The 26,244-nt window shown below is 32.0% G+C and overlaps 1 protein-coding gene across 3 annotated transcripts in view; it reads left to right on the forward strand.

The window, feature by feature from the left end:
- LOC149789518 (outer dynein arm-docking complex subunit 2-like) overlaps positions 1 to 26,244 on the forward strand; it is an 88,502-nt gene that overhangs the window by 34,088 nt on the left and 28,170 nt on the right. For all 3 annotated transcript variants that reach the window (XM_089971565.1, XM_089971566.1, XM_089971564.1), the window contains exons 8-18: positions 773 to 892; positions 2,363 to 2,595; positions 4,362 to 4,572; positions 7,580 to 7,726; positions 7,882 to 8,091; positions 9,442 to 9,675; positions 11,874 to 11,984; positions 12,235 to 12,450; positions 12,773 to 12,954; positions 14,099 to 14,213; positions 18,184 to 18,372. In XM_089971565.1, the coding sequence (XP_089827691.1) occupies positions 773 to 892; positions 2,363 to 2,595; positions 4,362 to 4,572; positions 7,580 to 7,726; positions 7,882 to 8,091; positions 9,442 to 9,675; positions 11,874 to 11,984; positions 12,235 to 12,450; positions 12,773 to 12,954; positions 14,099 to 14,213; positions 18,184 to 18,372 (1,968 nt within the window). The remainder of the gene's footprint in view (positions 1 to 772; positions 893 to 2,362; positions 2,596 to 4,361; positions 4,573 to 7,579; positions 7,727 to 7,881; positions 8,092 to 9,441; positions 9,676 to 11,873; positions 11,985 to 12,234; positions 12,451 to 12,772; positions 12,955 to 14,098; positions 14,214 to 18,183; positions 18,373 to 26,244) is intronic.

Genomic DNA, 26,244 nt, shown 5'->3' on the forward strand with positions numbered 1-26,244 from the left:
ATCTGGGCAGGCATGTCTGAAATCAAGCTATCTAGACAGACAATTTTGAAATCAGAATATATCTCAATAAACAAATCTGAAATCAACAGATATCTGGACAGACAAGTCTGAAATCAACAAATATCTGGACAGACAAGTCTGAAAACATATCTGGGCAGACAAGTCTGAAATCAATAGATATCTTTATAAACAAGTCAGAAATCAACAAATATCTGGACAGACAAGTCTGAAATCAATAGATATCTTTACAGACAAGTCTGCAATCAACAGATATCTAGACAGACAAGTCTGAAATCAACAAATATCTGGACAAACAATTGCAACATCAAAAACACATGTAAAGATGATTCTGAAATCAACCAATGCCTGAACAGATGATTCTAAAATTTGTAACAGGTGAGATTTTAGTGTCCACCATAATACGGATTTCAAATTAGTGAGCGGTAAGAAGGATCTTAGAATTTATTTAAAGAAAATGAAATATTGTGATTCATAGTTTATCATAATCTTTTATGGGATAGTTTGTGTGTTTTCTACATTGATAGTTTCATAGTTTGAAAAAAGAAGTCCACTTCATTTTGTCTGTGTAACACAGTGACATATGCAAGGAGTCAAGAACAATATTGTTTGGATGACACATATCCATTATAGCAAAGCATTATATCATTTTCCGGTATGCTAAAATTCAAGATTTGCTAAATTTTAATCACTCTATAGTATTGTCACTGACAGTAATTAGCAAAATGTGATGTCTTTGTTTCAAAATTTATAGGGTCTGGATCCTGTGAAAGCTGGAGAGTTGAACTACACTCAAGTTGGAGATTCTTACAAGGATCTTGTCACACTACTAAAAGACAAAAGTCCACGATTTGGTGAGCTCATTGACAAACAGGTAAGATTTATAATAGGCAGGAAAATAAATTAGATTATGTGTGCACTTATTTCAGATAAATTTTATTAAATAACATTAGATCGTGTTATTTAAGTTGTGTAATAACAATACAAGAAATACTAATCTGCAAGTTGGAGATCAAAACAAGGTTGGTGCTTAACACATTAACCCCTGGAGGTTTTTGTCGTTTTCACCTGAAATTCAAGTAGGAAACACATTTTGAAAGCTATTTCTGAATACATCCTAAGACATAAACTTCCAGGTGATTTTCCAAGAACCTAATGCCTAGTTGTGTTAGAAACATTGTTTTTCATTGGCTATTTGGCTCGCACATAAGCAGAAGGGTAAAAGTTTGATTTTTTTTTTTTTTGCTTAATGGACACATTATTTTCATATCAAGACCACTCTTTATCCAAATGTCCATCTTATGCTACTTTTTGCAGAGGTTCCTCTGTCTGTTTGCAGTTCATACTGGGCTGCCTTAGATCTGAGACCAAAAAGTCTAAAATCTGGACACAAATTTGGATTTCAACCACATGCGAATTTTGGGTGGAAAAGAATTGGGTCCAAAAATTAGTTTTTTCCTTCTGTATTTTGTATTGCAACTAGAACGTCCAGATTATTTGGTATCATTGTAGAGCTACATCTGTCTACCTTTCTATAAAACCACCCACTTTAGTGTATCATGCATGACCTTGTCGCATGTGTTAATGTGTTAATTAGGTTTTCGCAGTATGCATTTATGATGACTACACTGAAACTGACTTTAAAGATAGAACCAAAATCTGAATTCCACATGACAAAAGTTAATTGGTATTTATTTATTAAAACATTGCCACTGATAGTCATTAGTGACCTTTTCATTGATCAAAATTTTGTCCAGTATTGTCATTTATGGTGTACTTAGAATGTTGTTTGAAAATTTATTTGACTTCTTATTAAAAGTTGACAATTTCATGATGTTAATTCAAATTTCCAGGCACTACCTACCATTTTTGATAATAAAATGAGTGTTATATCAAGGTTTCATTGACAAAGTTTGATCACGATTTTCTTCAGGTAATAGGGGCATATCTTGTTTTTGTTGTAAACAAAAAGTGATTCATGCTTGATCCACGTATTAAGCATGTTTGCAAGTTTTCCAGGAGCGAAATGGCGAGGGAGCAGTGTATTTAATCCACTTTCAGAATTTATAATGTATTAAGTTTACCATATAAATGATGAAAGACAGCGTGGCATTTGTGTTTAGATAGCAAACATATCTGGCATTTCAAAATGCATGTAAATAAATTAAGAGCTGTTAGGAATACATGATCAAACAGGCTCCCAATTTTTTATGTTGCATTTCAAAGTTATTTGATGCATATGCTGTTACCCTTGTCTGTATAATGCCTCATTGTTTTGCGTTCAGATCTGGCATATTCTTGAGGCATCAAAGTTCCATAAACACACTTTTCCTTTTTTCCACAGGAGTTTGCCCTGAAAATACGCGACCGTGATCATGATCGTGTAGTTGATCATGGAGGAGACACACGCACCTACACAGAGGAAGATGACTTAACACATCGCACGGATACGAAACGTCAGGAGAAAAAAGATAAGGATCAGAAAGAAGACAAACAAAAGCAAAATGCAACCAAGAAGAAGAAACTCTCACCATCTCTGAAGTGGAAAGCTTTAGGAATGGAAGAATACAATGAAGAGTATCTGTTGCTTTATTTATTTCTTTGTTGATTTTGCAGCAAGTTCAGTCAGCTTCTCTTTGTTTTAGATATAGCATGGTACCTCTATAGACCCTGTGTCCAAAATTCTAAAAATTAGACAATCAAAAATGATAAATATTTTCGAATTTGTGACATCTATTAACTTACAAAATGGATGCAAATACTACTTTACTTAAGTTAATCCATCAGATGTTTAACAGTAATGGTTGAAAGACATAGCTTTGTATTATATCCTTAATTTCTTTTTAAAATCTTATTATTTGACAAAATTATATGTACAAATACCACAAAACAAAGAAATATATTTAATTTAGATAAACTAATATTATTAGCGTATGCTTGATGTATCTGATTTCTCCCCACCCCTACCACCCTATCCATTCAACATATTTTTAATCATACTTGATTCTTGCTAAAACTAAGGTCAGTAGTTATGCTCCCGAACTATGGTGTTCTAATAAGAGATAGCTGTATATTTTAGCGTAATAAAAAAGTACAGAAGCAGGATAGAATATAATCCCCTAGACATAATGTGGTCCCCAGGATAGAATATGGTCCCCTGGACATAATGTGGTCCCCAGGACAGAATATGGTCCCCAAAATAATATGTGTAGAAACAACATTTATAAAACTAAAAACAAAATCCTCAGAATGACTTTGTGTTATCTGTGATTCATTATACCTTCATAACAAGTGTATGAAATGCTTCTTTGAGTAAATGTGTTTGCACTCACTGTAAATTTGTTCCATCCATGTGTGTATTGCATCAGCCATGTTTTTGGTATTGGTGAATAATGCAAATGGAACATTCTCCTTACACTTTTAATAAAAATGAAATTTATAGAATTTTGCAGTTTCTCTTAAAGAAACATATGTGTCAGTTTTTGCTGGTGATGCCATTGTTGCCATGGATATCTCAGAATGTAATTTTGATGAATCAGATTATTTGATGATTTTAAGATAAAACGCCTTTAATAAAGCCTCATCCTGGTCCTTTGTTTTATTAATTAACATTCCTTTGTAATATTAATTAACAGTCCTTTGTATTATTCATTAACAGTCCTTTGTATTATTAATTTAGTCCTTTGTATTATTCATTTACAGTCCTTTGTATTATTAACAGTCCTTTGTATTATTAATTAACCATCCTTTGTATTATTAATTAAGTCGTTTGTATTATTAATTAACAGTCCTTTGTATTATTAATTTACAGTCCTTTGTATTATTAATTTAGTCCTTTGTATTATTCATTTACAGTCCTTTGTATTATTAATTTAGTCCTTTGTATTATTCATTTACAGTCCTTTGTATTATTAATTAACAGTCCTTTGTATTATTAATTAACAATCCTTTGTATTATTAATTAACAGTCCTTTGTAGTATTAATTTACAGTCCTTTGTATTATTCATTAACAGTCCTTTGTTTTATTCATTAGCAGTCCTTTGTATTATTCATTAACAGTCCTTTGTATTATTCATTAACAGTCCTTTGTAGTATTAATTTACAGTCCTTTGTATTATTCATTAACAGTCCTTTGTTTTCTTAATTAACAGTCCTTTGTATTATTAATTAACAGTCCTATTATTCATTATTAATATAAGTAATGCCATTTAATATAATCACAGTGTACACATGAAGTTGTCAAGGTCAGATTGTGTGTGTGTGTGTGTGTGTGTGAAGGGATGAGTTTTGAAAAAAAGATTCTTGGGTTTAAAAAATTATCACTGTATTTTTAATAATTCAGTGAGAAAAAAGACAAAGAAAAGAGAATATTGAAGAAGAAAAGAACACCTACCCAATTAAAGAGCAAGACACCAATGGGTGCCGAAGACTCATTTAGTGAAAGTTCCACTGAGAGTGAGGAGGAAGAAGAATCCGTTGAGAGGAGGAGTGAGACAAATGCAGATCTCCCATCAGAATACTGGCAGATACAGAAGCTGGTCAAATATTTGAAGGTAGGAAAAAAATTAGTTGACATGTACCCAGTGGCCAGATTACCAAACCAAATTATCCACATAAAATATCTTGTCACAAAAAAAACATGTTGGTTTTACAGAAAATGTTTCTCAAATGTTGGATATAAGATATAGACATTATATCATTGTAAATTTTGAAATGGTATGTAAACTATCTTGGAGTTCCCCAAGGTCAGATGACTTTAAAGTTTTCCAGAGGATTGCTGAGAGTGCCAATGGAATTCGTGTATGTATTGTTTCAGGGGTATTTCCAGTATTATTTTATTCTGAGGTTCATTATTTAGAAGTGGTTTTCAGTGAAAAGTGTTATATTTTGACTGGAAAGAGAAGGGTTCAGCTGGGGTGGGGTGGGGTGACAGTTCAGCTGAATTACCCAAACCTTGTTTGTATCAATTCAGGGGTATTTCACGTCTTTTTTCTCTGAGGTTCATTTTCTAGCCATGGTTGCCTGTGAGAAATATGTGACTGGAAAGAGAAGGGTTCGGCTGGGGGGTGGGGGCAGTTCAACTTAATCCCCCAAATCTTCTAAATCTGCCCTTTGGTTGAAAGATTCAGCTTGGCAGCTGTTGGATCCCAGCCCCTTCATTTCATTATGCTGTAGTTTGAATATACATAAAAATTCACATTTGACTTAGATATTTTCACATTTTTATATTTTTTACTTTTTGATTTTTCACTTTGACATTGTCATGGAAATAAACTTAGACATGTAACCAAGCTAAATGCCCATGTGTGTTTTAAATAATTTATACACCCATCACATATGAGTGAAGTATTTTTTGTCATCAGATCATAGTGGTTGACAATTTAATTCATATTATGTCACAATTAATTCATATTATGTCACAATTTAATTCATATTATGTCTGCAAAAGAAAAGAAAAAACATTTCTGTTCTTAAATTGTATCAGTACATGTTTCTATATAATTACGGTTATTTTGTTGGTGGGGGGAGAGTGCATTCATCAGTTTTTTTTAAAGTTTTAAATATTATAGTATGCATATTCAGAGATTTTAAAAATATACTTTTTGGGTTAGGGTGGGGCTGGTGATGGCTTTTATTCATGCTATGGAATACGCTAAGGATATGAAGACTATAATGATAGATTACCTCTCCTTCTATTGGTGGTTATTTATGGCACAGATGTTGATAGATTTCTTGATGTCCCATTGGTGGTTATTTATGGCAGATATTGATAGATTTCTTGATGTCCCATTGGTGACTATTTATGGCACACATAATGATAGGTTACTTTTCATCCCATTGATGGCTATTTATTGAGATATAGAAGCTCACATATTGCCAACCACAGTGTAATATACAAATGATACTCAGACTACATCACAATCTGTGTACAGCTCTCCCTTGTTATATCCAACCGCACCGGTGGCCAAAATGATTAGAATGTCTGTCTCAGATACAGGAGGTTGTGAGTTCTAACCCTGGCAGAGTCATCCCAAAGACTTATAAAAAATAGTATTAGCAGCTGCCTTGCTTGGTGCTCAGCATTAAGAGGTTAGTGTTAGGACTGGTCGGCCTGGTGTCTGGATAATGTGACTCGGTGGAACATCATGCTACATGTCTGCAGCATGATGCCCCAGTGCTAGACATTAGTATAAACTGCCACACTTCAGACATCATAGTGATATGACTCAGATTGTTAAAGCTACATTAAAAATTAAAGAAAACACACAAACATAAAACAAACTTCTTATACCCTGCTTCACTGTAATGCAGTTCCATATATAAATACAATACTGATGTGGTCCCCATTACCAGACGTAAACCATTGTATTTGAATTGGTTCATTGAATGTATGAGATTGAAAGAAAACAGCATCAAGCTTAGTCTTATGTCTTTTTTTCCTTTTGAAACAATATTATTTTGGAAGAAAATTATCATTCCTGCCATACTGCTGTTAGGTTCATATGTGGTTCTAGTTACAGTGCAGTTTGGGTTATAATGCAGTTCTCACTATACCATGGTTCAGTTTACAGTGCTGTTCTCACGTGACCATTTGTTCAGTATATAATGTTGTTCTCACTTTACTGTGGTTCAATTTATAATGCTGTTATCACTATACCATAGTTCAGTTTACAGTGCTGTTCTCACTTGACCATTTTTTCAGTCTATAATGTTGTTCTCACTTTACCATGGTTCTATTTATAATGCTGTTCTCACTTTACCATGGTTCTATTTATAATGCTGTTCTCACTATACCATGGTTCAGTACATAATGCAATACTGAACTCAGATTCTGTATGGTAACAAGAGAGCTGAACAAGGACAAAGAAACCAGACATTTTACAAATTATATTAAACATTTAAAGAACAAATGTTGGTATTATTGTAACATGTATTGTTTTTTATACTGTCAAATTTTACATATACCATTGATTGGGTGACGAAAAAAATTCCTTCAAATTTTGTGTGCAAGATCTACATAAGGTTTGTGTATTTTTACATGGTTGGGCTGGATTATTTTTCTTCAAATGTGTTTGTGCCATCATCTGTACTTATTAATGGGAATTTCACATGTTCCTTCAACTTATTTTGGGGAGGTTAAAAATCTCCTTTTGTGGGAAATTGGTAGAGAATATATACATTCAATACAGGATAATGTAACAATAATTATAATGTATGGTTTTTCTTCCACAAAGATTGCATGAGTATTATTACATGATAATGTCATAATAGTGGGCATTGCATGGTTTTTCTTCTGCAAACATTTGCCTGATCATTAAAAAAAACCTGAAAATCTTTGCACAAAGAAAATCATAACCATGTTTTTTATGACGATACAGATATTTCTGAGAAGGTCCTGAAAATTTCCATTAATAATTTTTATCTCTAATTATTTGTACAACCAAGAAAATTAATAAAAACACTAAGTAAAAGTAGAATCAGTAAAATAGATCAGAATTTATTGATATTACTGCTGTTGATTTGAAATCAAACATAATTACGCTTTTTTTTACTTTAAAGGGAGGCAATCAGACAGCTACTATCATTGCCTTATGTTCAATGCGAGATTTTAACCTGGCCCAGGAAACTTGTCAGCTGGCCATCAGGGATGTTGGGGGACTAGAAGTGCTCATAAATCTGCTAGATACAGAAGAAATAAAGTGCAAGGTAATGTGAGAGACAGACAGACGGACAGATAGTTAGACAAACGGACAGTTAGACAAATAAACAAATGAATAATCCACAAAGACAGGCAGATAAAAACTTACAAGATCAGTTTTTGGTTTTATAGGTTACAAATTAAAGTTACTTTTTATTTTTAGATTGGTTCCCTGAAAATCTTAAAAGAGATTTCCCGTAATACACAAATCCGCCGTGCCATTGCTGATCTTGGAGGTCTTCAAACTATGGTCAAGATTCTGCGTGACCTTGACAAGGATCTCAAGTGTTTGGCTGCTGAGACTATTGCAAATGTTGCAAAGTTCCGAAGAGCCAGGCGCACAGTTCGTCAACATGGAGGAATCAAGAAATTGGTAATAATCTTCATCTTCCAATTCAAAAAGAGAAAAAAATTAATTTTAAATTCTACTTTTATGTGACTATTATAGGAATGTTGATAAATCTTGTTTTACAAAGTCAGTATATTTGAAATTTAAACTTAGGCTTGAAAGAGGAATTGTGTTTATTGTTGTGCCAACAAATTACATAATGTTTTGTCAGTTTTGTCATGCCAGGTGTAAATATGACATTTATGGTCAACTCACCAAAGTTTGAACTTAAGGTTCTCATTCAGTATGAATGTGTGTCTCATTCAGTATGAATGTGTGTGTGATTAAGATATTTAACGTAGCCTTAACAATTTTCCAGTCATATCGCTACAATGTCTGCAGTGTGTCAGTTTAAAGTGATGTCTAGCACTGAGGCATCATGCTGCAGACCTGGCATGATGTCCCACCCAGACATATTATCCTGACACCAGGCCGACCAGTCCTAAAACTAACCTCTTAATGCTGAGCACCTAATGAGGCAGCTGTTAGTACCATTTTTTTTTAAGTCTTTGGTATGACTTGGCCAAGGTTCAAACCCAAGACCTCCTGCATCTGGGGTGGACGCTCTAACCACTAGGCTACTGGAATGATCCTTAGTCGGTCTAATGTAGATTATATAAATGAGGGACCACTTATCTTTACTTGCATCTTTGAAGAAAAAACAGGTTGATATTTATCAGTAGCAATCGGTAAATTTGCCAGGAAAATTCTAAGTGTATTGCCTGTGCTATATATCAGTAAAAAGAATTGATTTTGAGGCATGTTAATGACTTTTGAACCAAAGTATCTAGTGAAGCGACAGCAGCATACAGAAGCAAGATAAGAATAGAAAATGCTTTGGCATATGAATAGAGACTATTTTATGACCCCATTATGAAGTTGTGTTGAAAATTAGCTAAATTTTCACACTGGATTATCAGTTTCTGCTATCAGTAAAAAGAATTGCCCCATTATGAAGTTGTGTTGAAAATTAGCTAAATTTTCACACTGGATTATCAGTTTCTGCTAGCCCATGAGTTAATCTGTCCACATTTCCTCATAATGTATTGCCAAAACCAATTAAGACCAAGAGTATTGGGTTCAAATCTGACAGTGGAAATGCCTGTTAACCAATTCCAATAACCTGATAACAGAAATCATAATCGATTATTTAGTGACTTTTAATGAAACCAATGCTCAGTCAAATCTATTAATTGGAACAGAGCCAGTGACAGGCACTAACAGCCTGAATAAAATTAAACATCGAATTCACACTGTTTTTATAATTTTTTGAACCTCGAATAGAAAAGGATTAGTATTTTATGCCAATTTTTTAATTTGCCTTTTCTTACAAAGGTTGGCTTACTGGACTGTCCCAATGTCCAGGGTACGCTGACTCCAGACATGGAGAAAGATGTTGAAGTGGCTCGTTGTGGTGCTCTGGCCCTCTGGAGCTGCAGCAAAAGTAAAAAGAATAAAGAAGCCATGAGGAAGGCAGGTGCTATTCCATTGCTAGCGAAGTTGCTGAAGTCCACACATGAGAACATGTTAATTCCTGTGGTGGGAACTCTTCAAGAGTGTGCTTCAGAGGTACAGTACTAAATGTGTATTGATAAAAATCCCATGACTTTATTGAATGTGTATTGATAAAAATCCCATGACTTTAGTGAATGTGTATTGATAAAAATCCCATGACTTTAGTGTATGTGTATTGATAAAAATCCCGTGACTTTATTGAATGTTTATTGATAAAAATCCCATGACTTTAGTGTATGTGTATTGATAAAAATCCCATGGCTTTAGTGTATGTGTATTGATAAAATCCCATGACTTCAGTGAATGTGTATTGATAAAAATTCTATGACTTTAGTGTATGTGTATTGATAAAAATCCCATGACTTTAGTGAATGTGTATTGATAAAAATCCCATGACTTTAGTGTATGTGTATTGATAAAAATCCCATGACTTTATTGAATGTTTATTGATAAAAATCCCATGACTTTAGTGTATGTGTATTGATAAAAATCCCATGACTTTAGTGCATGTGTATTGATACAAATCCCATGACTTTATGGAATGTTTATTGATAAAAATCCCATGACTTTAGTGTATGTGTATTGATAAAAATCCCATGACTTTAGGGAATGTTTATTGATAAAAATTCTATGACTTTAGTGTATGTGTATTGATAAAAATCCCATGACTTTAGTGTATGTGTATGGATAAAAATCCCATGACCTTATGGAATGTTTATTGATAAAAATTCTATGACTTTAGTGTATGTGTATTGATAAAAATCCCATGACTTAATGGAATGTTTATTGATAAAAATTCTATGACTTTAGTGTATGTGTATTGATAAAAATCCCATGACTTTAGTGTATGTGTATTGATAAAAATCTCATGACTTTACTATATGTGTATTGATAAAAATCCCATGACTTTTATTGAAAGCACAAGTTCATATTTTGCTTCAGTTTTGCATGTAATATTTGCAGAATGTTAGATATTTTATATTACTGTTGTTTTATAGATTTTCCTGGCTATTGGTTTTTATTTTGTGGATTGGTTATGAGTATTCCAATGTCGTCACAGAAGGATAATTTGTAATTAGCCTTTCTGTTTGTGCTTTGCAGCAACCATAAAATACATAAAATGTAATTGGTACCCCAAATGTGGAAATGAATTTATTTCTTATCCCACTATCTTTACACCAGTTCTTCCTAAGAAGTTAACATGATTGCACAAAAGCCAGTCAGTGTAGACAAATAACATTGTCCAGTAATTTTTGCAAGCATATTTAGATGACTTGATTAAACTTCCAGGCCATCACAACAGTTTTTAATTTGTTTCAATTTAATTTTGAAGTATTTTTAAACTTTTTTGTAGAGAACCATGTTATCACTACATGAGGTAGACTTTGATGCTGTTATGACAATTTTTATGTTTTATGTTTTTAACGCATTTTGAACATTTTGGACTGTTTTATTTATAAAATGAAAACAGTGTTACGTAACGAAACAAGAACCACCTGAACTGGACAAGTAATTGGTATTGTATACGGAAATGACTAGATTAGACTGTGAGGCTATTACGGCAGTTTTTAAATCTTTTACACATCTTGGAAATCTCTAGGCATTCTGGTACACAGTGTGGGCTAACATGTTTTACAAGCAAAAATTTAGTCTTAATCTAATTTTAACTTTAAAAGTTTTGTTCAGATGATAATTGTAAGGAGATGATGATAATGATGATGAGATGATAGTAATAATGATAAAATAATGGTGCAATGATGATGAATGAGATAATCATTATTATTATTATTGATTTTATGTATCGATAGTTGATTTTAAAGAATTCCCTTGAGAATATTCTTCCACAGTTGGACTTATTAATATTTAATAAAAATCAGCATAAGCAAAGTATATTTGTTATCGTAAATACAGTTGCTTTAAAAACAAAGCAGATTTATATAATACCACTCACAGGACATCAGAGAATAGTCCTATTACTATGTGGGCACAGTAAAGAGATTTAAGGAATGCAGAGTGGTTGTTAGGAGAGATTGTACTGTATATAAATTACTGATATTTTACCATGAAGATCTCATTCTTAGTATAACATTTTCCATCTCTTTTGTACATTTGTGTTTTATAGACTGATCATTGACATCTTAATATTCTTGGATTTACAAACCTGATGTTGTCTATAGTACAAGTCACACATCTTGCTTTTTATTTGTGAACTGCAGTTGATAATCAGTGCCTGAAATGCTTTGTTTTTGCAGCCCAGCTATCGTCTAGCAATCAGGACAGAGGGAATGATTGAAGACCTGGTGAAGAATTTGAACAGTTCAAATCAAGAGCTTCAGATGCATTGTGCTTCAGCCATTTTCAAGGTACATCATGAATTATGATTCTTACATACTTGCTTTTATATCTTTTCATTCATAGAAAATAAAATGGTATAAACTCCTGCATAATTGGATTACAAGTTGTTTTTCTACTTAAAAGTTTAATTTTTTTCCAGAATTGCTCATTTAAACCTTAATTTTAATATCAGTGTGTATTTTCTTTCTAAATGCTCCTTTGAAATGTTAAATATCACCAAAAAGTATCATATTTTGTTTTTCACTTCATTATTATTAGTGTGCTGAGGAAAGGGAGACTAGAGATTTAGTTCGTCAGTATGGTGGCCTTGACCCATTGGTTGCATTACTTGCAAACAACAGTAACAAGGAGCTCCTGGCTGCAGCTACTGGTGCCATCTGGAAGTGTTCAATTAGTGCGGAAAACGTGAAAAGATTTCAGGAATTGAAGGCGATAGACCTACTTGTAGCATTGCTCAATGATCAACCAGAAGAGGTGAGTTGTCTCCCTTAGTCTGCAAAACTTGAACAGTACAACATGACATTCATATGGTGTAAACACAACAATTTCTTCAAATAAAATTTTCTCATTTCTTTTCGTTTCTTCAGTATTTTTTACACTGATTGTTTTTTAGGATTTGGTTTTGAACGGATGCATTGTGATCTCTGATATGTGAAGAGCTTAAGAAATAACTTTAAGAACAATAAAAATTGTATTTTTATACATTTTATATAAATAAAACAAAGTTTATAAAGACTGGACCCACAATTATAATTTGTCATGATTATTTATCTGTGTTAAAATTTCTGTTCTACAGGTACTTGTAAATGTGGTTGGTGCTTTAGGAGAACTTGCAAAAGATCCCCCCAATAGAGCACAGATCAGGAAAGCTGGTGGTATCTCTCCGCTGGTTAACTTGCTAACGGGGACAAATCAGGCACTGCTAGTCAATGTCACGAAAGCTGTTGGTCAGTGTGCTGAAGAACAAGATAATATGGCGTAAGTTATTGCTGGTCCAGTTGGATCAATTAAACCGTAATTTTGGTTTATCACATATGTGTCCTGACAGCACGTAAAGTATTATTTGATAATAGCTACATTCTTTTCTCTCATTTTTATGTCCTATAACATTAGAGAAGTTAAATTTTATATTTGGCCAATTCTATTTATCATTCCATTGATTCAGACCAATTCCCGTCTATAAGCCTAAATTTAACAAGAATCATGTTAGTTACTTTTAACTTGGGTTTTGTGAATGGAAGTTGTTGATTGCCACTCAGAATCAGTTTGTTATTATTGTCAAAAAGAAGCTAGTTATTTTCATAAGAGAGCTATTGTATCAATTGTTTTGTAATTTTGCAATAACTTATTTTTGTAAACTTGCCTCATTAGTCAGTATATGAATTAAAGGAAATAAAATTGAAAATCACTTTCGTTTTGGATAACAAAATTTTCTGGCATTAAGGGTTGTGAGAGATGTGAATTTCAGTTCTTTGTTAGTTGGTTTTAACAACATTTTTAACACATTATTGGCTATATCATGCCAAAGAAATGAAAGCTGAATGCATTTCCCAATTACTGTACACACAGACAGTCAGCTTGATTTGGCATTAATTTCAATACTGAAACATCTAAAGAACAGTTTTACAAATAAATGTTCAGTCTGTTAACTTTATATTCAAAGATTATAAAGAACTTTGGCTTGAAAACATGATTATAGTAAGGGAAATACAAAACCAGGTAAACATTTTGATTTTATTTTATATTTGGTTCACTCTTTTCTTCACTTTTATGATAATAATGTGTGTTTGCAATACAATTGATTTTATTCCCTTAGTTATGAAATATTCCCAGGGAGAACACTAGAACATGCAGAAACTAATTTAATGAAAGATAGATTGAATTCATTCAACAGCTTTGATATACTTCATTTGTTATTGGCATAACCAAACAGCAAAATAGTTTGGTGAAATTAATTTGAAGGTAATTTTAATGTCTTAATATCTTTGCCATATTTAACATCATTGCTGACATTTCAAGGTGTTATAAAATTATAATTTGCAACATGATAAAGTATTTCTTTTACCTTAATAACCCAATTGTCATGTAATAAATTCATGTAATAAATGATTTTTCTCTTCAGTATAATAGACAAGTTAGATGGAGTTAGACTTCTGTGGTCACTGTTAAAGAACCACAATCCAGAAGTACAGGCCAGTGCAGCCTGGGCCATCTGCCCCTGCATCGAAAATGCTAAGGTATAATTACCTTTCCTTCCTTGAATTAAGCATTACATGAAATAACTTATAAAGCATTATATTAAAGAATTTACTTGAACATTAGATGGAACAAATTACTGTGCATAACATAAAACAATTTGTTGAGGATTACATAAAACAACTTACTGAGCATTACATGCAACCACTTACTTAGCATTACATAGAGCAACTTTCTGAGTACTATATAAAACTACTTTGTGAACATTTTTTTAAAAAAAACTCACTGAGCATTACTTGAAACAGCTTACTGAAAATTAATTACAATTACTGAACATAATTTAAAACAACTCACTGAGCATTACATACAACATACTGAGTATTATATAAACAACTCACTGAGCATTACATACAACATACTGAGTATTATATAAACAACTCACTGACCATTACATACAACATACTGAGTATTATATAAACAACTCACTGAGCATTACATACAACATACTGAGTATTATATAAACAACTCACTGAGCATTACATACAACATACTGATTATTATATAAACAACTCACTGAGCATTACATACAACATACTGAGTATTATATAAACAACTCACTGAGCATTACATACAACATACTGATTATTATATAAACAACTCACTGAGCATTACATACAACATACTGAGTATTATATAAACAACTCACTGACCATTACATACAACATACTGAGTATTATATAAACAACTCACTGAGCATTACATACAACATACTGAGTATTATATAAACAACTCACTGAGCATTACATACAACATACTGATTATTATATAAACAACTTACTGACCATTACATAGAACAGTTTAGTATTACATACAACTTAATGAGCAATACATACAACTTAATGAGTGTTAATACAAAAACTTACTATGTATTACATACAACAGTGTAATGAGCATTACATACAGTAAACTACTGAGCATTACATACAGCCTTTTGAACATTACATGAAACAACTTACTGAACATTACATAAAACAACTAAAATACTGAATATTACATATAACAACTAAAACACAGCATTACAAGAAACAACTTACATAGCATTTCATAAATCAGCTTGTTGAAAATTACATAAAACAACCTGCCAAACATTATATACAGTTTACTTCATTGCATAGAACAACCTACCAAACATTACACACAGTTGACTTCATTGCATAGAACAACCTACCAAACATTACACACAGTTGACTTCATTGCATAGAACAACCTACCAAACATTACACACAGTTGACTTCATTGCATAGAACAACCTACCAAACATTATATACAGTTTACTTCATTGCATAGAACAACCTACCAAACATTACACACAGTTGACTTCATTGCATAGAACAACCTACCAAACATTACATACAGTTTATTTCATTGCATAGAACAACCTACCAAACATTACACACAGTTGACTTCATTGCATAGAACAACCTACCAAACATTACATACAGTTTACTTCATTACATAGAACAACTTGCTGAGCACAAATCTTGAATCAAAACCCAAATCCCATAACTATGACAGGGAGCCACATGGCTCAGTGGTTATGATTCATCAGATGAGCAGCAGGCATAAAATTTGAATATAACCCAGAGCAGTTATGGTCACCTCATATACATGTAGTTTGTCTCTGGCAAAGTCAGTTTACTCCCATTGCATTGGCTTTAAGTAGTCTTTTATGTGCTGAATGTTGTTAAGGAGCAATCAAATTAATCAATTACCTGATTTTTGACAGACTTCAGCCTTAGTCAGTATAAGATTATCTAACAGCTATTAGGATTCTCTTTATTATGTCTGGTGGGGCCCGGAGTGGCTGAGTGGTCTAAAGCGCTCTCCATTACGAATCACTGCCATCTCACCTCTGTCTGCGTAGGATTGTTTCTCTTTCCTGCTGGATTTTAATGACATAGATGCACCAACATATCATCTCTAGCTTTGGGATGATTACCTTGAGTTGAATCTCAGCTCAGAATATTTAAAGGTTATTGATTACCTTGAGTTGAATCTCAGCTTGGAATATTTAAAGGTTATTGATTGCCTTGAGTTGAATCTCAGCTCAGAATATTTAAAGGTTATTGATTACCTTGAGTTGAATCTCAGCTCAGAATATTTAAAGGTTATTGATTGCCTTGAGTTGAATCTCAGCTTGGAATATTTAAAGGTTATTGATTACCTTGAGTTGAATCTCAGCTCAGAATATTTAAAGGCTATTGATTACCTTGAGTTGAATCTCAGCTCGGAATATTTAAAGGTAATTGATTACCATGAGTTGAATCTCAGCTTGGAATATTTAAAGGTTACCTTCAAAGATTTATACAGGAACGTCTCAATCGTCATTTGATTTTATTTGATTCTGTGTTTTACAACACAGCCACACATGTAGGCTATTTAGTGCCAAGGTCATTGGAGGAAAGTGCCCTGCCCATGAATGCACCACAGTTGCTGACCAGGGCTAACCCAATGGTAGGATTTGAACTTTTCTTTGGTCACCAATCCAGCATGGTAAACAATGAACCACCATGGTTCTGGCCTCCATCAGTCCCTTCTTATGCCATGCAGATTATTTAGGAACCCTAAATTTATCATCACTCACTCAAAACATTAAATATTCCATGATTTCATTTGTTTTGTCTTGATGATGCAAGGATTGTAAAGATTAGTGAAAACTTTGTGCAAAAATAAATCTAACTTTACCATCCTTCACAGCTCAAATACAAAAATGGTATCCAATTCTAAAAACTTCTTTGCAAAATGTTGGTTAGAAATTATCTTAGATATAATTCTCTATGCCAAAACATTAATTGTGGCTCTATGATTTCATTTTTTCCAAAAGTTAATTGTTTATATACTGCTTAATTTTTTACATTCACCCAAAATAGAAATTGCATTACATCTTCTGACATCCATGTCAATGAAATATCAGAGACATATATTACACAATATTTTAATGAAACATCAGAGACATATTATCCAGTAATTTAATGAAATATTAGAGACACATTACACAGTATTTTAATGAAACATCAGAGACACATATTACACAATATTTTAATGAAATATCAGAGAGGCATATTACACAATATTTTAATAAAATATCAGAGATGCATATTACACAATATTTTAATGAAATATCAGAGATGCATAGTACACAATATTTTAATGAAATATCAGAGAAGCATATTACACAATATTTTAATGAAATATTGGAGAGGCATGTTACACAATATTTTAATAAAATATTAGAGATGCATACTACACAATATTTTAATGAAATATAAGAGACATATTACACAATATTTTAATGAAATATTGGAGAGGCATATTACACAATATTTTAATAAAATATCAGAGATGCATAATACACAATATTTTAATGAAACATCAGAGACACATATTACACAATATTTTAATGAAATATTGGAGAGGCATATTACACAATATTTTAATGAAATATCAGAGATGCATAGTACACAATATTTTAATGAAATATCAGAGATGCATACTACACAATATTTTAATGAAATATCAGAGACACATATTACACAATATTTTAATGAAATATTGGAGAGGCATATTACACAATATTTTAATAAAATAGAGATGCATACTACACAATATTTTAATGAAATATCAGAAACACATATTACACAGTATTTTAATGAAACATCAGAGACACATATTACACAGTATTTTAATGAAATATCAGAGATGCATAGTACACAATATTTTAATGAAATATCAGAGATGCATATTACACAATATTTAATGAAATATTGGAGAGGCATATTACACAGTATTTTAATGAAATATCAGAGATGCATCTTACACAATGTTTCTATGGAATATTTTAGACACATATTACACAATATTTTAATGAAATATAGGAGACACATATTACACAATATTTTAATGAAATGTAGGAGACAAATATTAAAAAATATTTTTCCTTTCTTTCTTCAGGATGCAGGAGAAATGGTTAGGTCCTTTGTAGGAGGCTTAGAACTTATTGTTAGCTTGCTTAAGTCAGAAAATAAAGAAGTTCTAGCCAGTGTGTGTGCAGCCATTGCCAACATAGCAAAAGATGAAGAAAATCTAGCCGTTATAACAGATCATGGTGTGGTACCTATGTTAGCCAGATTAACGAATACAGTAAGTAATCTTGTAACTTGTAGCAAAAGAAAGCTGTGTATTTTTTACATTGAGGCCACCATCTGTTAGTGGTATTCACAACTCAGTATAAAATTCAGATTTTAATTATCCATTTTTACTCATCAGCTTGACATTATGTAGGCATGATTATACTGATTTGCCAAAAGATATATATATATATATATATATATATATATATATATATATATATATATATATATATATATATATATGCAATAAACTGACACCACACAGTGCAAAACTAGTATCTAACTAGCCTAAGCACTTTTGACTCTCACTGAGTCTTTTTCAAAGGCAAATACAAAACATAGACGAGACAAACAAATAAAACACAAAAACCGTTGTGTTCGTAAATTTACATGGCTGTTTCTACAGGAATTAAACCTTGAAATGTATTATGTTTGAACTAGTTTATTTCAACTTGTTGCAGATGCTGGAAAATATTTTTATTGACCTAGAAATTGATGAGCCATAATGACATCTGTTGTTTTATGTAAATTTATATAAGGACAGATTACGTCCCAGATATTCCATTGTTATAGTAGTAATTATAGGCTGTTAAGCAAATTTAGAGAATTATTCAAAAGAAAATGTGCCGGCTGCAAAAGATAATTTTATTTCTGCATGGCAGTCATTTTCTAGTCTTCTTGGTTTAAACCACTTGGTTTCAAAGGACTGTTATTCGCCATATGATTTGTATTCTTTATATATATATATATATATATATATATATATATATATATATATATATATATATATATATATATATATATATATATATATATATTTGAGATTCTTTGCCTGACAATCAATAAAGGTGCTGCAAAAAATTAAGCTTAAGTCAGAGGTGACTAGGTCAGATTTATTCATTGTTATTTTGGTCGGACAATCAATAGTGATGTTGCCAACTAAACTTGTTTGGTTATATTTTCCCAGTTGTTCAGACGTTCTATAGCCACAATATGCTAATACAAAATAAGTATGCAAGTTTTTCTTCTGGAATTAAAATATTATTGATTGCCCAGAAGTAATGTATACATTACCTCAGCCCCTCAAATCATGCCTTATGTATCGGGTATCAGCAGATTCTGCCTTTAGAACAAAATATATGAAGTCTAGCCTGAAAGAAAGGGAAGAAAGAACAACAGCATATAACTTTCTTAATCATCCTCAGAAACTTTTTTGGGACCAGACAAAATAAAAATTCTCCATCTAACTTTACTGGAAATGCTGTTAATGAGATGTTATATATTATCAAGTCTGTTTTCAGTTAATAATTAATATCTTAAAAAACATTGGAGTGGAATAAAGTACTGCTGTTTGGTGAAGTTCTGAAAGAAGAAAACTTAGTTGTTATAATTAATTAGTTTATGAGGAAACCAGTAAATAATGGAAGAAAAATACTAACTCAAAGCAGCAGTAAGTCCAGAATTTACAATTATACTTTTCTGATACATTTAATGGTTAGGTAATGATTCCTTTTTGTCACAGTTTTCTGTATCCCCTTTAATCTTTTATATATATTAAACTTCACAAATATATGGCTGACATTAATTTTCAGGAAAAAATATCAGCCAAGAGCCATTAGAATTTCAGAATGAGAGAGAGAGAGAGAGAGAGAGGGAGGGAGATTAAACGGGTGAAATATATCCAGTACGTATTACCTGCAAACTCCTTTTTACCTTGGGGAGCTCAATATACAAAAGGGAAATCAAATATAGTAGTCACCAGTTGTCTAGCCTCCCCAACCACAGTTAAGATCATGCAGTTTATTGGAAGTTCATTCTGCAAAAGGGAAATCAAATACAATAGTCACCAGTTGTCTACCCTCCCCAACCACAGTTGTCTACCCTCCCCAACCATAGTTCAGATCATGCAGTTTGGTGGCGCTATACAGTTTCGCATTTTGCATAGGGTTAGGAATTTAAAGAAAAAGAATGTCCCCGGATTTCCTCACTGGTTATACTGGCTATTTAAAAAAGACCTTGTATATCTTAGGTATAATGCAAAGAACCTTTAATTCCCTTTATTTTGGTGTATGATTGATGGGTGTACTATGGGTTATAGAGTATACAGCTTGGCCTTACTTCAAATGTGCACCTTTCAAAAAAGTGCTAGCTCTACTTGGTCATTTTCACTTCCTGAACTTCAGAGGTCAGTTGTATAAAAAAGAGCCGATAACTTTTTTTACATTTTATATATTTGGTAATTCATTCATTGCACTTTCAGAAACTGGTATTGTCTAGTCTGGCAAAATTCATTTTCCCTATTTTAATAGCTGCTATGTATAGTGTACTTTAGACTAATTCAGACTGATTTTTTAACACAAGGGAGCAGTCATTTTAGTTAGCAGTGTGCTTAAATCGTGTAAAATTTCCAAAAGTACAATATCCAAAAGAAATATCATCCACATTACATTAATGTAGCATAGAGATATGCAAACATTCTCTCCACTGTGCATGTTTTAAATGCGAACTACTTCACCTTACATACGTCACTCTCTCAAAAGTACGTATTATCTGGTGAGCGCCACCATAAAGAAGACGTAGGTATTATTTTTTTATGATTTAATTATGTTTATATGGCTGAAACATTTAAGTCGCAAGCATCAAAACAATCCTTATGAATTATTCTCCTGCATTTTTCCCCACAGAACAGTATTTATGAGTGTCAGAGTCTCTAACAAGTCCAGCCTCCCCCCCACCATGATAAAAGTGAGCTATTTTAAGAATGCACATTACATTTTGTAAACATAGCAACCAATGTTATGCTGAATGACAGGAACATGAAACTAGCCAGAATTATTTCTGAGATATCAACAATGAATTTTACAATTAGAAAAGGGAGGTAACTCATCAGCTTCATAAAGGTCAAAGGTCAAAGTGTAAAATATTTGCCTATTGTTTAATATGGAAGAAGCGAATTCACTTTCTCTTCATTTATTTTTTTATTTCATTGCAAATAAATGAAAAGAAACATTTTCAACATATATTTCTGTCACTTATTGCAACAGTTTTAAATTTAAGTTGACTCTATTCCTATATTCTAAGTCTTCTATTTTCCCCATAATTAAGGTCACTACTCACACAAACATACCTCATGGCAAATTATGTAAGCAAGAGAAAAATGATCATAATTAGCTTATTTTCATGCTTAAATGCAATATGAATGTACCATTTTATTCAGAACATCATACATAATTATATGAAAATAAAAAAAATAATTGCAAACATTTTTTTTATTTTCTTTAAGGTGGCGCTATACAGTTTCGCATTTTGCATAGGGTTAGGAATTTAAAGAAAAAGAATGTCCCCGGATTTCCTCACTGGTTATACTGGCTATTTAAAAAAGACCTTGTATATCTTAGGTATAATGCAAAGAACCTTTAATTCCCTTTATTTTGGTGTATGATTGATGGGTGTACTATGAGTTATAGAGTATACAGCTTGGCCTTACTTCAAATGTGCACCTTTCAAAAAAGTGCTAGCTCTACTTGGTCATTTTCACTTCCTGAACTTCAGAGGTCAGTTGTATAAAAAAGAGCCGATAACTTTTTTTACATTTTATATATTTGGTAATTCATTCATCGCACTTTCAGAAGCTGGTATTGTCTAGTCTGGCAAAATTCATTTTCCCTATTTTAATAGCTGCTATGTATAGTGTACTTTAGACTAATTCAGACTGATTTTTTAACACAAGGGAGCAGTCATTTTAGTTAGCAGTGTGCTTAAATCGTGTAAAATTTCCAAAAGTACAATATCCAAAAGAAATATCATCCACATTACATTAATGTAGCATAGAGATATGCAAACATTCTCTCCACTGTGCATGTTTTAAATGCGAACTACTTCACCTTACATACGTCACTCTCTCAAAAGTACATATTATCTGGTGAGCGCCACCTTTATTGGAAGTTCAGTCTGCAAAAGGGAAATCAAATACAGTAGTCACCAGTTGTCTACCCTTCCCAACCAAAGTTGTCTACCCTCCCCAACCATAGTTCAGATCCTGCAGCTTATTGGAAGTTCAGTCTGCAAAAGGGAAATTAAATGTTTTAATCACAGGTTACTTCATTGGTATTTACAAACATACCGAAGGAAATTAGAAGACACTTAAAATTTGTGGTTGGTTTGGTCAGTTGGTCACTGTAAACAGTTGGTCACTGGATTAGGTTTTACTGCATGTAGTGAAATCTTTCTATACATTACATGCAAGGGATGATACAAATTAGTCCTTTATACACAGGGGTAATTTATATAGAGGTATAAAATGATCATAGAATTAAGAAAAGGGATTTTTACATATTTTCTTTTTTGAACAGGTGGGTTTTGTATGCAAGGGTGTGCTAAGAGAGGCATCATTTTATCAAAAACTGTATCGTATTAGATATAGTGAGGACATAATTGTGTTACAGTGTCTTAATATTAGGTTCATTGAAGACTTAATTATTTGACAGTGTCTTATTATTAGGTACAGTGATATAATTATGTTTCAGTGTTTTATTACTGTATTGTCAGAAATTTTCACACAATTCATATTCATCATTTTCTCAACTGTAGTTGTACAAATTATTATACGTAAAAAAATTATAATTTTTTAGGTCCCAGAAATTTACAAATTTGTAAAAGAATACTGTTCTCTGTGATAAGAATTAGGTGACAAAAAGTAATCATACTTTTTATGGACTTATTATTTATGAAAATTGGCATCTTTAAGAAATGAGAGTATGAAAAATTAGTGTTATTAAAAGTTAGAGTATGTAAAAAATTTGAGAAAATGAAAATTTAGTATATAAAAACATTATAGTATTTGTAAACTTAAAAGTGTATGAAAAAGATAATTTTATTTTATGCTAAGCAGTGAATTACTTGATTTTCTAATTAAAATAATATTGATATCTCACTGTAGTGAATTTTTTTTATTTTTTCACTACAGGAACTACTTTTTGTGTCAGAACATACTTACCTCCCTTTGATTTTGCACCTTAGCAAATTAATAATTAATAATTAATTATTAGCAGATTAATAATCCCTGTCTGTTGTCTTTGAAATGAGTAGTTTGTTATTCTGGAAATATCAGTTAATTTTTATCAATCTGATGTGGAACTAATTTTGTGCGCAGGTACACATAGCACAGCAGAACATGTACGGTAAACAGCTGACATTACCATAAGAAATCTGCTAATTCACTGTGTCAAACTTTAGGTAACATACGTGAGGATAAAATAAAAAAAATATTTGCTTGAAACGAGTGAATAATGGTTACATTTCGTCTCCTGGGTGAAAAACTCTAGTATTTTCATCCACTCGATGAAATATATCCGTTATTCCCTCGTTTCAAGCAAATATCCTCTGTATAGTGTATGAAAATTTTGAGCATTTAAAAACTTAGAGTATGTGAAACTTTAAAGTTTACGAAAACTTAGAGTGAATGAAACATTAGAGTATTTGAAAAATTAGTGGGTAATGTATGAACCTAACAGGCAATGTGACATGCATATATATATATATATATATATATATATATATATATATATATATATATATATATATATATTGCTTAATGTGACTCCATTTTGCCACCATTCATTGCTCCAAAGACATTGTTGCATGACACAGGCAAAGACCTGCCACACTTGTTTTTTAAATATATATTTGCTGGCATCTTTCTTTAGCCAAAACTGGATTGATTGAGAGATTGAGTATGTGGTAAAACATACTGACAGACCAACAACAGAGACACAGAGACAGATGTGTGGTGGCAGGGAGACTTAACATACAGGCATTTATTAATTGCCCATCCCTGTGTTTTTTTTATTGCTAAATTAGTCTACTCCATTACCAACCTACACAGTAATAGAGGAAGGTTGAGGGAGGGTAGCCTTTGGACATTTTAATATTAAATAGTCTCTTTTTATACCCATATTAATAAGTTTTGTAAAACAAGAAGAAGAAAAAAATAAAGCATTAAATAGATTAGTTTGTGTCTACCTCCTTACCAATAAAGAATTAAAAAGATTACAGTATGTGTCTAGCTCCTAACCAATAAAGCATTAAATAGATTACAGTATGTGTCTACCTCCTAACCAATAAAGCATTAAAAAGATTACAGTATGTGTCTACCTCTTAACCAATAAAGCATTGAAAAGATTACAGTATGTGTCTACCTCCTAACCAATAAAACATTGAATAGATTACAGTATGTGTCTACCTCCTAACCAATAAAGCATTGAAAAGATTACAGTATGTGTCTACCTCTTAACCAATAAAGCATTGAAAAGATTACAGTATGTGTCTACCTCTTAACCAATAAAGCATTAAATAGATTACAGTATGTGTCTACCTCCTAACCAATAAATATACTGAACAAGTCTTGACAGGCTAGCACAGCTTTCTATTATGGATACTTTGAACACTATTAAAATCCTATGGAACATGTACATTAGCTTGGCCTGGGGGATGTTAAACACAAATGCCACAAGGTTCTGGCCAGATGAGTCAGTTTCATTGTTTGTTATTGACTATTTAACCTCAGGCAGGAAAGGACATCATACATGATTTTTTTAATTTATTTTTTTACAGTATTTGTTCTGTGATAAGACCAGGTCATCAGCCTAATAAATTTGTCAAAAATATGGGGATGGGCTAATAATCATGGGAAAAAGGTATCTTTTACAGTAAACATATATGGTACCATATATACTTGCATATAAGCTGGATCCATCTACAAACTGCATAGACCCACATCTGCCATTTGCATAATGTGCCATTATATTTGGATCAATGTAATGTGTTAGGAATAATCAGTAAAATAAACAACATAGACCTTAATCTGCTTTCCCATTTTGAAGTGGCAGATTGTAGTTTATGTTGTTTGTCTGGACCTGACTTGTAAACAGGTATAGATGGTAATGAAAATTGGTGTGGGCTTATCATGGGATACAGATGGTATTATACAGAGATCTGCATACACTTAAGTCTTGATAAACTTACTGTCATTGAATATAGAGGAACATAATGCAAGGACCATTTTTTCTCACCTGTTAATAGGTGATGTTTTTAAGCAAGGGTACAGTTAGATGAGATTGGTTTCATTTGAAAGAATAGTTAGATGAGATTGGTTTCATTTGAAAGAATAGTTAGATGAGATTGGTTTCATTTGAAAGAATAGTTAGATGAGATTGGTTTCATTTGAAAGAATAGTTAGATGAGATTGGTTTCATTTGAAAGAATAGTTTGATGGGAACAGTTAGATGAGATTAGTTTTATTTGAAAGAATAGTTAGATGAGATTGGTTTCATTTGAAAGAATAGTTAGATGAGATTGGTTTCATTTGAAAGAATAGTTAGATGAGATTGGTTTCATTTGAAAGAATAGTTAGATGAGATTGGTTTCATTTGAAAGAATAGTTAGATGAGAATAGTTAGATGAGATTAGTTTTATTTGAAAGAATAGTTAGATGAGATTGGTTTCATTTGAAAGAATAGTTAGATGAGATTGGTTTCATTTGAAAGAATAGTTAGATGAGATTGGTTTCATTTGAAAAAAATAGTAGCTGAGATTGGTTTATATGAGATTGGTTTCATTTGAAAGAATAGTTAGATGAGATTGGTTTCATTTGAAAGAATAGTTAGATGAGATTGGTTTCATTTGACAAAAATAGTTAGCTGAGATTGGTTTATATGAGATTGGTTTCATTTGAAAGAATAGTTAGATGAGATTGGTTTCATTTGAAAGAATAGTTAGATGAGATTAATTTCATTTGAAAGAATAGTTGAACTCCAATAAAAATTATTTTTGGAATAGATTTTTCATTTACTGCAGTAAAAATTGCCTCAGCAGTTCTTCAATA

This window comes from Sinohyriopsis cumingii, chromosome 10 (assembly GCF_028554795.1).
Source record: "Sinohyriopsis cumingii isolate HCF-2022 chromosome 10, ASM2855479v2, whole genome shotgun sequence".
Taxonomy (NCBI): domain Eukaryota; kingdom Metazoa; phylum Mollusca; class Bivalvia; order Unionida; family Unionidae; genus Sinohyriopsis; species Sinohyriopsis cumingii.